At 31.5% G+C, this 15,977-nt stretch overlaps 1 protein-coding gene across 2 annotated transcripts; it reads right to left on the bottom strand.

Moving 5' to 3' along the window:
* Nucleotides 1-6: 6 nt before the first annotated feature.
* On the bottom strand, nt 7-6,928 carry LOC148194994 (protein MEI2-like 3). Of its 2 annotated transcripts, XM_088094400.1 has the most exons (13): nt 6,589-6,928; nt 4,542-4,584; nt 4,311-4,454; nt 3,752-4,221; nt 3,398-3,556; nt 3,192-3,308; nt 2,945-3,096; nt 2,529-2,620; nt 1,432-2,380; nt 1,263-1,347; nt 1,085-1,153; nt 667-846; nt 7-470 (listed from the first exon to the last, which is right to left on the bottom strand). In XM_088094400.1, the coding sequence occupies exons 2-13, from the start codon at nt 4,570-4,572 to the stop codon at nt 336-338; spliced, it is 2,583 nt and encodes an 860-aa protein (XP_087950526.1). In that variant the 5' UTR covers nt 4,573-4,584; nt 6,589-6,928; the 3' UTR covers nt 7-335. The 2 variants fall into 2 exon arrangements, with proteins under 2 accessions (XP_087950526.1, XP_087950525.1); XM_088094399.1 differs by lacking the exon at nt 6,589-6,928 and having other exon boundaries at nt 4,542-4,593.
* Nucleotides 6,929-15,977: the final 9,049 nt, after the last annotated feature.

Raw genomic sequence — 15,977 nt, 5'->3', positions numbered from 1 at the left:
AAAAAAAATGGTCGATGACAAGACACCAAAAAGCAAAAACGAGCAAAAACTGGAGATAAACAAACCCCTTTGCTCAACTCTTCTTCAGCCTTTGCTCCCACCACCTTCACCATGTGTACACAATCAGATCAGCTACCTGTGCAGCAAATCAATCAAAATGCTCCAAGCTTCTAAAGCTTGCTGGCAAAATACTTGGGAAAATAACTATGGTACAAAATCTACATCCTTCTGTTATCCTTCCTAAATATATGCAGCACCAGAGACATATTTGCAAATGTTAACATTTAACACCAACCCATTTGGACTAAGCAACTCTGCATCTAATATAAATTACGCTATTTTGCATCCAAGTTTGCAGAAGGGTCTGTGTTTGGAGGGCTCCCTGCAAAATCACTTGAATGTAACTCACTTGACCTTAGTCCCTGAATGTTTACATTGTTGGGGTTGGCGGGAAGATGCTCTTGCACAATCTACAGGAAAGTATGAACAAAGTTGCAGCAGTTAGGCTATTTTCTGAAGCAGAGGAAAAGAGAAAACAAAAGATTCATAGACATTTAGTACATTATTATATATCTTACTTTCATGATAACAATATAACGGAGGAAATAGTAACAAACGTCATTTTGGAATTTCTTATGTGAAATGCTAAATCAGTGCAAAAATTACCAGATCACCCGCTTCAGAACCCTCTGAGTGGAAAAGAATAGGACGACATCGCTTATCTTCATTCATCAAACTTGAATTTTGAAAGTGGCTCACAAGGGCAGTCTTTCCTTGAATTCGAGCATATGCCAAAGAAGCAACTTTTTCACTATTAAATTTCTCCCATTTCTTCCCGTTGAATGTCTGTAAAATCAACCGTGTTTCCAATAATGCGCCATTTAACAAAGAGGAATATATCATAAAGCTTTTCTAATAACTCTTTCTTGATTAAATAAATGCCAAGATATCATTAACGGCAAAATTAATTTTAACAAATATAAAGAAAATACAGACTCCGTGACCTTATTTGTAGAAAACTTTCACTCAGTAAAATAATAGAAACATTCAAAAGAAAATGAGCATAAGATATTCCCATAAAAACCTCGTAGAATGGAATAATAAGAGAAGGTGACAGCATATTGATGAATGCATAGCCGACGTTGCATTTATTCTGCAGTAAGAAGAAAAAAAAACCATAATCAGCCTCACAAGTTTGAAAAAAATGTTATCAAACAACTTACAAGAATAATAAACAACTCCTGGAAGAGCAAATTATTTACCTTAAAGTCAATTGGCAGGTAGAGAAAATCGTAAGTACCCCTGTGATTTTCATCAATGGCGGCTAATAACATTTTTGAGGTGTATCTGCAGGTAATGAACAATTAATATATCATCTTGGCATCTAATAAGAAAATATGGTTAATAAATACACTTCAGACTTAACCATACTTGTTTGGAATATTCTTTATCATTAATGTAGTCCTTGTATCTTCACCACTTTTAATTTTATCCAAATCAAGCTGAAATTGCTTCTTGCTATCAGCCTGGCTCACATTGTTCTCTATCCATCTACCCCGAGCACGATCAGCCAAACCCTCCAAAGTGGAAGGTAAAAGTCCTGGATAAGGACCATTTCCCAAGTACACAGGGCTAAGCCTGGGAGATCTCATTCTGAAGTTTGATGACCCATTATCAGTTATATTTCTTGGGATAGTAATGTTAGCATTAACAGATCCACCCACATTAACCATGTAATTTCCATCTGTGTGCCCTAAACTCATGCCTCCATAACCAACATTATTCATGAATGATGTTTCAGATGACTCGGGATGGAAACCAAAGTGTCTCTCAAAAGGCAAACCGGATGGAGCAGAGCCAACGTGATGATTGTTATGATGCTGTGATGAACCAACAAAAGAGCTATTCTGAGTAGAAAATGGGAAGGCATGGCTCTTTCCATTCGATGTAAATGGATGCCCCACAGATGATCTTGGCCAAGCTGAAGGTTTGGTATGCTCCGAGTAGAGGGTTGGGCTTCCCCATAGAAACTGTGGCCCTGACAAAGTTTCCACTGAGGATCCATTTGATGTTGATGGCACAAATGAGGACAACGCTCCACGATACTGGCTGAATTTTGGCTCAGGGAGTGAATGTGATTGAAAACTAGCTCCTTGTGAAGAACTCAAACCAGTAAATATGTTCTCTCCTTGACTGCTTCTTCCCAAGTCATTGCCAATAGCAGCAGCCTTCACAGTATTAGATACCTGTGGTTGTAAAATTGAAGCTAATCCAGGTAAATGATTGCCTGTTGTTGGGCTCAGGATTCTAGAACCAGGAGAATGACTGATATTTTGCATTGAATTCTGCTCAACAGGGCTATTGAACTGTAACCAGTTACCTGTTAATGAAAAAAATTAACTTAATATGATTTGAGAGAACATATACAAGGGGAACATGGTTATGTAGTCAGTAACAAAATGCTATGCAACTTATAGATGCTTATGATACAAAGGATATGTGGATATGGAGCATCTCAAAGAACCAACCTGGAGGAGAGTTAGCTACAGGTGAACTCACTTGATATCGGAAACTCCGAGATTCATCTTGATCAAGCTCTTGGTTCAACTGGAGCATCAAACTAAAAGTTGCAAAGAATTAATGGTTATATGTCTATGTTTAGTGTATGATGCCAGAAAGCAAGTGCGGCAAATATGGAAGTTATGTATGCACAGCTATCAATGGTAATTTGCCCGCCCTCAACATAATGAGAATGAGAATCTTTGTTCTTACAAAACCCCTTAATTTGATGGTTGATTTGGTGAAACTCATTTTAAAGGAATGCCTTCCAGTCAACAATAACTTATTTCATCAGTTTTGTCTTATATTTATACCATGCACAAAAAATCGGCCGGCAAGACATCAAACAAAACAAAGGCAACAAGAACATTATTAATGTACGCACTTTCTTCGAGCTCCTCCAGGCCGACTAGGTTCAAGCTTTATGCGTTTACCAGCTATGTCACTCCTGTTCAATGATTTCAGAGCTGCTTCTGCAGCTCTGACGTCATAAAATTCAATGAACTTGTGATGCCTCTTGTGAGGAGTTTCCCTTATCTGCAGAAACATAGATAAGTAATCTGAAGTCTTAAAAATACAACACAAACACACATGTTGCAGGGATACACAAAGCAACAAGATAAAATAATCACCTCTTTGACCTCTCCATAAGCCCCAAATATTTGGCGGAGGTCTTCATTTGAAACCGATGGATCCAGATTGAAAACTACCAATGTTCCTTGGTTTATATCCTTGTCTGATGGATTATCCTGGGAAAAGAAAGCCAAGAGATTATAATGTGTAGGCATTCAATTAAGGAAACGAATAAACCAAAGCAACTATGAAAGGTGAAAATAACCTTTGGTATTGAGAAGTGAATATCTAGTTTCCTGCGCCGCAGAGGTTTGTTTTGTAATGCTCGCATAGCTGTTCTAGCAGCACGGATGTCATAATAGGATATCATAACAAAACCCCGATGTTTGCATGCAGTATATAGGGTTCTAATATCACCATATAGCTGAAAAAAATTGAAACCCAATTAATAATTTGTCTAGCTACAAATGGATTTCTTCTAAACAAACATCTGCAAATTATCCAGGCAACAGTGAAGAATCATGAGCACCATAAGTTGTACTTGTATTCAGGGAAGCATATGTAGAAAACTAAAATATCAAAGAAAAAAAGTTTACACTAGATTTCTAGTCTGCATTACCTCAAAAAGTGCTCTCAGCTCCGAGTCCTCCACATTACTGTTAATATTACGAACAAATAATGTTCGAGAAGGATGCTCTCCATATGGATGTTCTCCAGCAACAGTTCCCACACCATTAGGAAAAGAATAATGAGGCAAACCATTGCCAACAGTACTATCAGCAAAGCTTAACTTAGAAATACCCACAGAGAGACCTTCCTGCGGATCAGTTTCTAGTTCCATACCTCCACCACTACCAAACAGATCATACTCTTCCAAGTCCTCAAGGGATCCAGGCAATCCACTAAGGTCAAAATCATCCATTATGCCAGCTAAAAGCTCCTCCTCGTCATCAGGAAGCACAGGTCCAACAGCATGAGTACCACCATCTTCAAGTGAACCATCTCCCTCTGCATCTTGATGGACCTTCTTAAATTCAGATGAGATGTCATCAACAGATTGATAACCATTTTCAGTTTCATTCAAGTTCACTGCAGATGAATAAAGCCAAAACAATAGATTTTAGAAATGGAGAACGGAGCATACAAATGACACAACAGTTGGGAAAACAATCACATACATTTTTCATGCGGAAGTACAGGTAATGAGCTAGAAAAGAGGCTAGCATCAGATGAAGCATGGTAGGAATCAGATCCAGACAAAGCCTCCCACGTACCATTCCCCAATTTTCCAGGTATTTTTATAGATGGAATCTTGGAAGGACCTATTGGTGATAAAAGGGTTATAGATAATTCAAATTTCAATATAGTAACAACCCAATGAAAAAAAAATACACAATTAAGAGAATTACCAAAAGAAGAAGGATCAAAAGCCTGCCTCATCGCATCACCCTTCTGCCTCATTCACAAAAACAGCAATAAATTGAGTACTATCATTTTACAAAGGCAAATAAATTTTTAAAAATATCCAAGAGATTTACCAACAATCGTAAAACTTAGGGAATGCTAATTATACAGGAATTAAGAATAATTACGAAAAATCTACAAATTCAACATCTAGAAGAACAGTGACCTTTTGGTAATATCTGTAATAACCAATTCCACTGGTAGTGATAGGAGCAGAATACTGTCTGTTTTATATTCTTTTTAATTTAACTCTGCTGGACAAAGGAGAACCAATACAGTTATTAAAAACTTTGAATCAGACTACCCCTAAAAATTCCCAAAATAGCATAAAGATCCTGCCTGAAAGTGTCAAGGAACTTATTATCGAATCACAAAAAATTAATCAATGAAGCCCTTAGTAGTAAAGCTTCACTTTAATCTCCAAAAATGGGAACTGACTTCACGAGACCAAAATGAACAAATTCAATGAAAAACTGCAATCAATAAAAACTGACAATTGAGTTTTTATGATGAAATATTAGACAATTGAGTTTTTATGATGAAATATTAGACGCACTTATACCCAGCTTCCAATATGCAGGTTCAACATTATCATTTTCGGCACAATCAAGGGGGCTGGAAACAGTCTAACCATAAAGGAAGAAGAGATATACAGATACATTGTTATTAATCTTCTAAAGAACGTGAGAGGATCCTTGTTATTAGCCAAACCGTTGTTCTTTCACTTCTTCACAGTTCAGGCATGTTCCAATTCCACAGATTTGGATGTCCTATATAACTAAATTTGGAAGCAACAAAAGGCAAGGTTTTGGTTAAACTTGAAGCCTCTGATACACTACTTTAATTTGTGTCAAGTATTCATATCTGATTTGTAGGCATATCAGATACTCTAGGATACTTTGTCGTTACTCATTGAGGAAGAATCTAATATATGAAGCACTAATACTATTAGGATGAGAATAATTTATAAATTTTTATTTTTACAATGTCTAATAAATGTAATTTTAGTCTGGGCCCGTACAATTGCAATTTTACATTTATTATGTTTTAGAAATTTTAAACATTTTTAAACAATAGTATACTGTTGTTCTCAAAATAAGTGTATCATACTATCATCATATCCGATAGTATTCGTGCATCACAGCTTGAAACCCATGACAAAATTTCAAAGAGAAAAAGAAATTAAAGCATCCCATGCAGGAGACCGTAACAGTGTCCTTGTTGCAAGTGCAGACAAATAAGTTAGTATCAAGCCAATCACACAAGTTAACTACAGAGCAAACCCATGTGCAAAAGGCAGTTCTATCCAAGGGTTGCTCTTTTCAACAGATTCCACTCATTAGCAGAGAAACATCACAATCGACTTCAAGCATGTTGAGACAAAAAGGAAACTTGTTCTTTGACTCCATGAATACAAGGTATAAAGATATACATTAAGCTCTCCAGATATTCCACAACCATAATCGGCAAAAAGAGAAAAACTAAAAAACAAAGACACCAACTTTCCCACAATTTCGCAGCATCCAAAGCAGAAGCAGCTTCAATCTAATCCATCTAGCAAAGAGCAATGATAGTGACTATCATAAAGAGACCAAATTGAAAAACCCCTTTAGTTAGACTACTGTCCATAGACCGTGATAACATCACCCAAAGCAAGAGGAAAAGAGCATAAAATACTAACAGTTACGATCGACCACAGCAAGTTACCAACTTATCATCATAATTACAAAAACCAACCCCGTTTCTCATGACCGATTGCCACAACCACCCTTCAACCCAAAACCACAAATTTAAAAGAGTTTCAGCAACATCGCACTGCAGAATCATAACCGAAACCCCCACAATCCCCATAACCGCCACACTCAAAGCAAATTCCAGTAGAGAACTCGAGTCATCAATTCATCATCTCCAGAAGGAGAAACTTAAAAAAGAATCAAATTTTAACATTAAAAAATCCAAAAACAGTGAATCAAGAGAAAACCCACGAAATACCTGAAAAGGGATCAGAAAACCCTAGAGCTTTAGGAAGGGACCGAAAGGAAGGGCTTGGGGACAGCAATTCGGTCCTTCGGCGCCTAAAACCAAATGGGTAGGCAACAAATTGAAGAGAAAACGTGTTGCAATCAAACAAGTGGAGGAAACAGGAGTGTGTATGTGTAATGTCTGTGATGGGAACAGAATGGGGAATCTTTAGGGAGAAGGAGAGAAGGGTGCAGAGCAAGAGCGTGGCGATGATTGGCCCTGACCCCAGAGAGTGAAAAGGAGCAGAGAATGATTGAGAGAACGAAGAGAGAGAAAATTGGCTTCAATGGTTTGGGACTTTGAGAAGGTGGAGGATTCAACTGTATTTAAAGGTCATTTGGTGTCCATAAAACTATGTGTTTTTTGCATTTATTAAACTAAAAACTTGCCTAAAACAAATGTTTAATATAATAATTTTATCTGAAGAGGATAATGATAGATACAACTTAGTTTAATGTTGCAATGAAACATTGAACCCTGTGCCCTGCTTTCAACTAGTTTCACTTCCGCATAACATAGGATGAACCATCTTAGGTGCATCTCAGTTTAATTCTTTTTCAAAAATAACTTTAAGATAACTTTTATTAAATAACTTTAAAATCTTTAGAATCAGTATTAAATATTTTTTTTCATTTATAACTACCCTTTTAGTTTCTTAACATATTTTTATCAGTATAAAAGAATACGTTTTCTATAAATTATTCCAAGCATGCACGCGAATATTTTATGTGTGAAATTGTTCCTGCATGATTCCAGGTTTAATTCTGTAGCACAAGTATCTTATACTTATATATTCCCTTAAATATAAAGGCGTTTGACCATGGTTCAATGAATTGAAAATTGTCTAAAAACTAATTATTTTTCTGTTAAGTTTGAAAAAGTTGTTAATAGTATAATTATAAGTAATTTAATTTATAAATTGTGTTGAGGTGAATTTTTCTCATGAATAACAATTTGAAGGTTGACACTGCCAAGGAGAAGGTACTTGAGAAAGTTTAAGTTGCTTAAAACAAATATTCCAAACAAAATTATAGGAAAATGTTAGTTAATTTTATAGGTGAAAAAGTTAAATTCAACCCTTTTCTTTTTTTATGTTTCAAATTAATTTTATATTTATCAAATGTTAATGAAAAAAATTGAACTCACTATTTTTCTCATATTTTTTTAATTTTTATCACTAAATCAATTTTATAGTTTCTAACAAAAGTTAATATTAAATTGATTGAATTTTAGAAATAAAAGTCATTTAATAAACATATCAAACATTTATGTTTTAGAAGTCAAAATTTTAGTATATGAGTAATTAGAAATCTCAGAAACTAAGTAGAAAAGGTTAGTGCTTTCTTGGACATTTTTATTTTTTTCAATGGACTAATTGAGAAGGTCTTTCAACAAAAGAGATATTGAGACTATGAAATTGGTTTTGTTCCACCCTATGCTTCTAACATTGGAGTGCATAAACATAAATAAAATAAAATAAAAATTAGCTCTGGAATAGGAGTTAAATTAAATAAAAGAAAAGGTTAAGTTTTAGAAGACGGGTTAAATACAATTTTTAGAATGTTTTGGGAAAAAATTCAATCAGTTTTCAACTTTCAAAAGAATGTTTAATGGTATAAAAATTAATAACTATTATTTTTCAAAATATGTAATATGAGACTTGAGAAATTATAAAACGATATTATAAAAAAATCTTTAAATAGTTATTAATTTTATTTTTAAGTAATTCATAAATATTAGACTTATAATATTTTCTTTTTACTTTTGTACTAATTTATTATTGGATTATGTCCAATTTTCTTTTTAAGTAATTTTATATTTTTATGTACAAATTTATTTTTAACTATCCTTGTATCTACATAAGAAAACAAATAGATATTTTTTCAATAACTAAGTTTTTTTTGTCATTTTTTTAATATTCAATGTTATTTGTTGTTGTACAAGAAAAGTTGTTTAACAATATTATAAGAAAGTTCTCACAACAAAATATAAATGGTTTTAACACTTATTGTATAAAGGAGGACAAGTTCACCATCCCAAAGTCATTTATTATGAGTTATTATTTTAGCAATTAAAAGTTTTTTCACTTTTTTTTTTATTTGTCACATTGAACCATGGATAGGATATTAGTTTTTTCTTTTTTTTTGTTTGTGAAGTAAGCTTTATTTATATATGCCTAGAAAAATACCATTGAAGCATGTATGTTTGTTCAACATTTGCCTACTTTAGTAATCCATAAATCATTTAATAGATACTATAAAGGATATATCATATAAAACATGTGATCAATATTATAGAGAAATCAAAGTTTATAAAAAGATGAAAGCATAAAAAATAGTAGTGTAATTATATCATAATATGAGATATATCATAGCACAAAAATCAAATATCATAGGAAATAAAAGAAAGACATTCGATAGACAATAAACATTGAAATACTTGTAATATGATAATGTATTAAAAGATGAGACTCTAACGAGTCTAATATAAATGTTTAAATGTGTCTAAGCAAATAATGTAAAAAATACACAAACATATACATGTGTATGTGTAGCATTAGTGGCAATGTTTGACTATTTAGGGGAGTGAAAGATATAACATGTCTAATAAGGATGTTAAACATTGACATCTTTTATAAGAACTTCAACTTCTTTTTGCAACAACTTCAACATTTGTGTTTATCTTTATGTTGTCAATATGGTATTAAGTGTACTATTATAAATTGTTGGAAGTTGTTAGGATTTCTTTATAATTATTACTACATAACTAAGTTCTATATATAGAGGTTGGTGTGTTGTTTCAAATGAAATTAATTGAATAAAAATCTTATTTCTTTTATATTAATTTTTTTAAGTCTTAGTGGTGTCAACATTAGCCTTTGTTTTAGCTTTTGCTTATATTTTAGTTGTTGTTTGCTTCAACTTTAGAGTTAGCGTTGTCATTTATTACTACTATAAGATATTCAGAGTGAGCTTTGAATTTAATCTTCTATTGAACAATCTCCTCTTATTATGCATTGCAATTCTTAATCTTTTGGTGAACATGATGGATTAAAGTATTAGCAAGAACTCTTGACAAGTTATAGTGACTTCTAAGGTACATTTTTGTAGGAACATATACTCTTTTATGGGATTTGAATGGCACAATCATAATCTTTCAAGAAAGTTGTGTTTTTGTAGATCTTGATATATTAAGGAAATATAAACTATAGTATCAACTTATGTTTGAAGGACCCAATTTTAGATGTTGGAATAGATTTGTCATCATCCTTAAGAGATAAGTGTTAGGAACAAGACAATAAAAGAAAAGAGAAAAAAAATAAACAACAAAAGAATTTAATGTGGTTTAGAGTACAAATGTTTGAGACGTCTACATCCATACTACACTAGGAAGTATTATATACATACATACATACATATATATATATATATATATATATATGTATATATATATATATACATACATATATATACACATATATATGTATATATATACACATATATATGTACATATATGTGTATATATGTACATATATACACATATATGTGTATATATGTACATATATGTGTATATATGTACATATATATGTGTATATATATACATATATATGTGTATATATATACATATATATACACACATTTGTCTTTCAAGCTTTACATAGAGTTGTTTATATTACTAAATAGAGAATATATCACAATACTAAATTATGTGAAACTAAATTAAGCTCCACAATACTAACAGTTCTTTCACTTGGAGTTTGATTTACATATATCATCTAGTGTAATTGCATTTATCATCAGTTACTCTTGAAGGCTAATTGAACCAATACAAAGCATCAACTTATTTGTTGTAATAATCTTGATCAACATATAAGCTAGATTCTCTTCACCTGGAATCTTTGACAAAGACGTGTCTCCATCATTTATCAAGTTTCTAATAAAATGATACTTCAATTCAATGTACTTGCATCTAGAATGAAGAATTAGATTGTTAGCATGATATATAGCACTTTGACTATTATTGTACAATGGAGGGTCATCTTGCTTTTTTCCTAATTCTTTTAGAAGGTTCTTTAATCATATCATCTCCTTCGCTGCTTCTGAGATAGCTACATACTCAGCTTTAGTGGTTGAGAGGGAGACTCTTCCTTGAAGTTTAGACTTCCAACTGATAGTTGTACCACCCAACGTAAAAATGTAACATGTTGTGCTCTTTCTACTATCTAGATCTTCTCCAAGTCTACATTAGAAATATCTTGTAAAGTGAGATTACTTCTTCTAAAAGACAAATGCATCTTTGAAGTGCCCCTCAAATATCTCAATATCCACTTCATACCTTCCCAATACTTCTTTCTATGATTTGATAGAAACTTACTCACAACTCCTACTGCATGTACTATGTCAGGTCTAGTGCAAACCATAACATACACCAAGCTCCCCACTGCAGATGCATATGGAACTTTAGACATGTAACTTTCTTCTTCATTTGTTTAAGAAGATTGCCCTTTTAAAAACTTTAAGTGAGTTCCCAAATGTGTATTCCTGATTTTAGCATTTCCAACGTTGAGTATATTAAGCAATTTTTCTATATATTTCTCCTGACATATGTTCAATATAATTTTAGATCTATCCTTGGAGATTCTCATACCAATAATTTGTTTGGCTGGACCAAGATCCTCAATTTCAAAGTTTTCTAACAATTGCTTTTTCAACCTGTTAATTTTTGCCATATTACTCCTACAATCAACATGTTATCAACATATAAAGCAATGATCGTATAACTATCAATATGTTTTTTCACATAACAATAATGATCTTCTTCACATCTGTAAAAAAACTCAATTTCTCATAAACTTATTAAACTTCTTGTACCATTGTCTTAGTGTTTGTTTCAATCCATGCAAGATTTTATGAAGCTTGCATACAAGATTATCCTTACCTTGTGCTTCAAAACCTTGTGATTGTGCCATAAAGATTTCCTCTTCAAGATCCCTATATAGGAATGCAATTTTGACATATAACTGTTTTAGATAAAGATTTTCTACCACTACTATACTTAAGATGATTCTTATGGTAGTCATCTTGACAATAGGAGAGAAATTTTTTGTAAAGTAATTTCCTTGTTTTTGTTGGACCCTTTCACTATGAGCCTAACCTTATATATTTTATTATCGTCTGGTTCTTCATTTAACCTATAGACTCATATGTTTCCAAAACCTTCTTTCCTTATGGTATCTTGGTTAAAGACCATGTTTTACTCTTATGAAGAGACTTTATCTCGTCTTTCACACTACACTAGGAAGTATATTTTATGCTCAGTATTGCATGCTCAACATTGGTGTGTTGGAAGTTAAAAACATCTAAAACTCTAATGTGGTTCAACGTACAAATGCCTAAGTATTGTATACCTACATTCACGACTACACACGAAGTTTGATTAAAAAAAATCAATAGGTCGAAGACCATTGCGTAGGTAGGCGACGTTGGTGCGACTATTGACGAATTTTATGTAGACATGAAGGTTGTGAAAAATGTTGTAATGATGAGGTTGAGGCCGTTGCTACTAAGATAGGGGAAGTTGACGACAATAACATTACCAGTTAGGTAGTCAATGACAATACCAATAATGACTCTCAAGACCTTTTTTGTTGAAGAACATGACATGTTTGGTGACCAATGGGAGGGTGACATTTCGATAATGAGTTGTTCCAAGTCAATAACGAGGTAGATTGGCGTGACGATGAGGAGGGGACTATGTAGACGAGAAAGATGGCCTAAAGAAATGAAAAAGAAGTTTCAAAGAAACCCCTTTTATGAAAAGTTCCTAAATCGCTTTTACGATGAAGTAAAAAGTTCATGGAGCAATAGCAATAATACCTTGATATTAAATTTTGTAAACAACTCAACCTTCACGAAGTAAGTTAAAACTCATATATATATATATATATATATATATATATATATATATATATATATATATATATATATTGCCTTCTATGTTTTACATATTGTATAGTTTTATTTCGTTCAACTTCTATATTAAACAATTTTTTTCCTTTTAAATTGGCTATAGATTTGAGAGCACTATTGTCTGCAATTTTGATTGTTTTGTTCTATCCCATGGTCAATCTATGGTGTTGTTTAAATTTATTTATCAATAAGGATTTGTTCAAAAATTTGGACCAAAGGATCCCTTCCTGCGAAACTTTAAACCAATGAAGTTATTCTCTCGATGCTCAACATTGGTGTGTTGGTAAAATGTATAAAACTCTAATGTGGTTCAGCGTACAAATGTCTTAGTATTGTACGCCTACATTCACACTGCACTAGGATTTATATGTTTCGCTTAGTGTTATATGCCCAACATTTCTGTGTTGGAAGTTTAAAATGTATAAAACTCTAAAATATTAAAACTCTAATGTGGTTCAACATACAAAAGCTTATAAATGTCAAGATATCATTAAGGGCTAACTTAATTTTAACAAACATAAAGAAAGTTAGAAGAAAAAAAGAAACATAATCAACCCTCAAGAGTTTGAAAAAAACAAGTTATCGTTTGAATCTTTTACAAGAAGAACATGATTCAACTTTCAAATATCTGAATATTATACTACACTAGGAAGGATTTCTTTTTTGTATTTTTCAAACTTTACATAAAATTGTTATTATATAGCTAAATAGAGAAAAACATCTCACACTACTAAACTATATAGAACTGAATTAAGCTTCACAGTACTAAGAATGAGTTATAAATAGTTAACTAGAAGTATACTTTCATTTCTCTCAAAAACATAATTAATTTATAAGAAATCAAATGTTTGTCTTACCTTTTAAGTGACGTAGTCTACCAGAATAAAGGATGAAAAGTCATTCCAAAAGATTATAAGGAAAAGAAGTATGGAACGCAAAAAAAAAAGAATATATATACAAGGAAAGAAATGAAAATTAAAGGTATAATATAATATTTAATATTTAATAAAGAACATAATATAAAATTAAATTATTATAAAATAAATATATTATAAACTATATTACATAAATAAATTACAACCAACTTTATTTTAGTATTAATTTTTTCTTATTTCATTTGTTTTAAAATTTTAATTGTATGATATCATTATAAAGACAAGAAATTTCATTATAGATTATTTTAGTCTATATGATTTTCATTTTTTATATTTTTTTACTAGTCTTAATAATATGTATTTTTTAAAATTTGATAAAAACTCTATTTTAATAATAATTAAAATAATTTATTCTTTGTTTACTCATCAATATATATTTATATTTTTATTATTATTTTAGTTATTTTCTGCGTTTTACTCATGATTCTTTAATCACGTTAAAAATTGTTAGATATATTATTTTTATTTTATATTTATCTTTTATTTTTAGTTAATTTTTTTTTATTTTTTATTTGTATTTTGGGCTTAGTCCATATTTCTTCTATTATAAATAGAGGACCCTATATATATATATATATATATAACACAAGGAGATTAATCTTATATATAGTTTCTCATTATATTCAACATGGTATCTAAAGCTTAAGGTTCTTTTGAAAAAAAGTTTTTGGTGCTTTTGGCACTACATCTGTTGTCGGCGGTGGCGCCATCTATTGTCACCGGCGACACCGCCGTCTACTGCTATTGTCTACCGCTGCCACTATTGAAGTTCAAGTTTCAATCGATGATCACATGGTTTTGATCGTCTCGGTCAGACAACCACCATGTCACTAACGACGCCTTCATCGGAGCTCCTACGCGCTCTTAACGCCTTTTGAAGTTATGAATTTGCTCCTTTTTCGTCGTGCATGGTGATATGTCTAGTAGTAATTCATAGCGTCGAGGTCATCGTGTGCAATGCACGTCTCCTCTTCTCTCAGGCAACTATTCAAAGCATTGATGTTGCTCTTTTTCCTTTTTTAGGTGCCTTAATTGAAGAATCTTGGATTTTTTAAGATTTTTCTCTCCTATTCATCCATGACTTCTTTCGTTGTTGTCTCTTCTGACCTCTCTTTTGTCACCATTGCGTTTAACTTGTTCATATATGCTTTTTTTCCCATGGAAAAGATGGTTTTTTGTTAGTTTATTTATAGTCATGGTGACTCTCCAACAATTACCTCTTTATCCACTGGTCAAATTCCTCAAAAACGATTTGCAAGAAGAGATTTACATGGAGAAACCTCCCAAATTTGTTGCTTAGGGAGTCTTTTGGGTTGATATTTCATTTTCTATAAATTAAGTCTTTATAAATTGTATTAGTAACAAACTGTATGCACAATAATTTTTATCTTTAATTAGTTTGTTATTATTTCTTATTTGCATTTTGGGTTTAGCTCATATTCAGCACAAAGGAAGATGAATCTCATATATACTTTTTCAGTATATTGAACAAAAATAAAGTACATTGAATAGGTAGAACATAACTGACCATAAACTAATTATTCATGGCTATAACTATACATGACTAATTTTTTTCTTGTTTGACCAAAAGCATTAATGTATATTAATATGATAAAATCTTTCTAATCTCTTTAAATATGTACAATTTGGATTTAATCACTTTAAATAAAACCTTGTTTTTGGTGTCTTATCTCAGCTAGTGTAAACCTACTTTTTCTACAATTTTGACTTCAGTATAATTTTAGTTTAATGCCTTAAATTGAGCCGTTATTTCTTCAAGGAAATGTCTTTCAAAAGGAGGAATTATGAAGTAAAAGGAAATCAATATTAGTGGAAGATATATTAACTTTATGATTTCTTTATATTTTATACAATTTAAAGTATTACAAGTTCATAGTATAAAGACAAACCAGAAAGGACAGAAATTTGTGTTTTGAGACATCATAAGTAGTTTGAAATGGTTTACGGCTGGAGACAAAGAGGACGAGACATCCAAATGTGGATTCACATCATTCCATAAAATATTGCAAGTGGGTTAACTTTTCACAAATAAGGGTGTCATTAGGAATTCATTTTAGAAATCCTTCTACAATACTTTCTAATCATGTTTTAGGTGAAAACAAAACTTAAAAAAAAATCATGATAAGGTTTTAAATTTCAAAAGGAATAATATTTTAATGTAGTGATTGATTTAACAATATTATATGAACGAATTTAAAATTAAAATAATGATATTTATATTTATTTATATAATATTTTGAACACATATTTACGATGAGCTATTTAACCTAATTTTTCATATTAAAAAGTACACATGAAAATAAATTAGGTTGGATAATTGTTGACATTATAAAGTTAATAAATTTAAATTTATCGTTATTTAATGAAATTGATAATTGGAGATATGATATAAAAGAAATTGTGTTTTTAACAACTTTGAAAATGATTGGATTGA

This window comes from Vigna umbellata, chromosome 7 (genome assembly GCF_029865625.1).
Source record: "Vigna umbellata cultivar VRB3 chromosome 7, Vumbellata_1.0, whole genome shotgun sequence".
Taxonomy (NCBI): domain Eukaryota; kingdom Viridiplantae; phylum Streptophyta; class Magnoliopsida; order Fabales; family Fabaceae; genus Vigna; species Vigna umbellata.
Note: the sequence above shows the minus strand (reverse complement) of the source record. Positions and strands in the feature narration are given on the sequence as shown.

Bases quoted from the DNA above. Each gene is read 5' to 3' on its own strand.
- LOC148194994 (XM_088094399.1), bottom strand. From the start codon at position 4,593: ATGAGGCAGAAGGGTGATGCGATGAGGCAGGCTTTTGATCCTTCTTCT. The intron at 3,557-3,751 runs GTAATGCAGACT...AATTTTTTTCAG, and splicing joins AGCTGAGAGCACTTTTTGAG to CTATATGGTGATATTAGAAC. The intron at 1,154-1,262 runs GTAAATAATTTG...TTCTTACTGCAG, and splicing joins ACCTGCCAATTGACTTTAAG to AATAAATGCAACGTCGGCTA.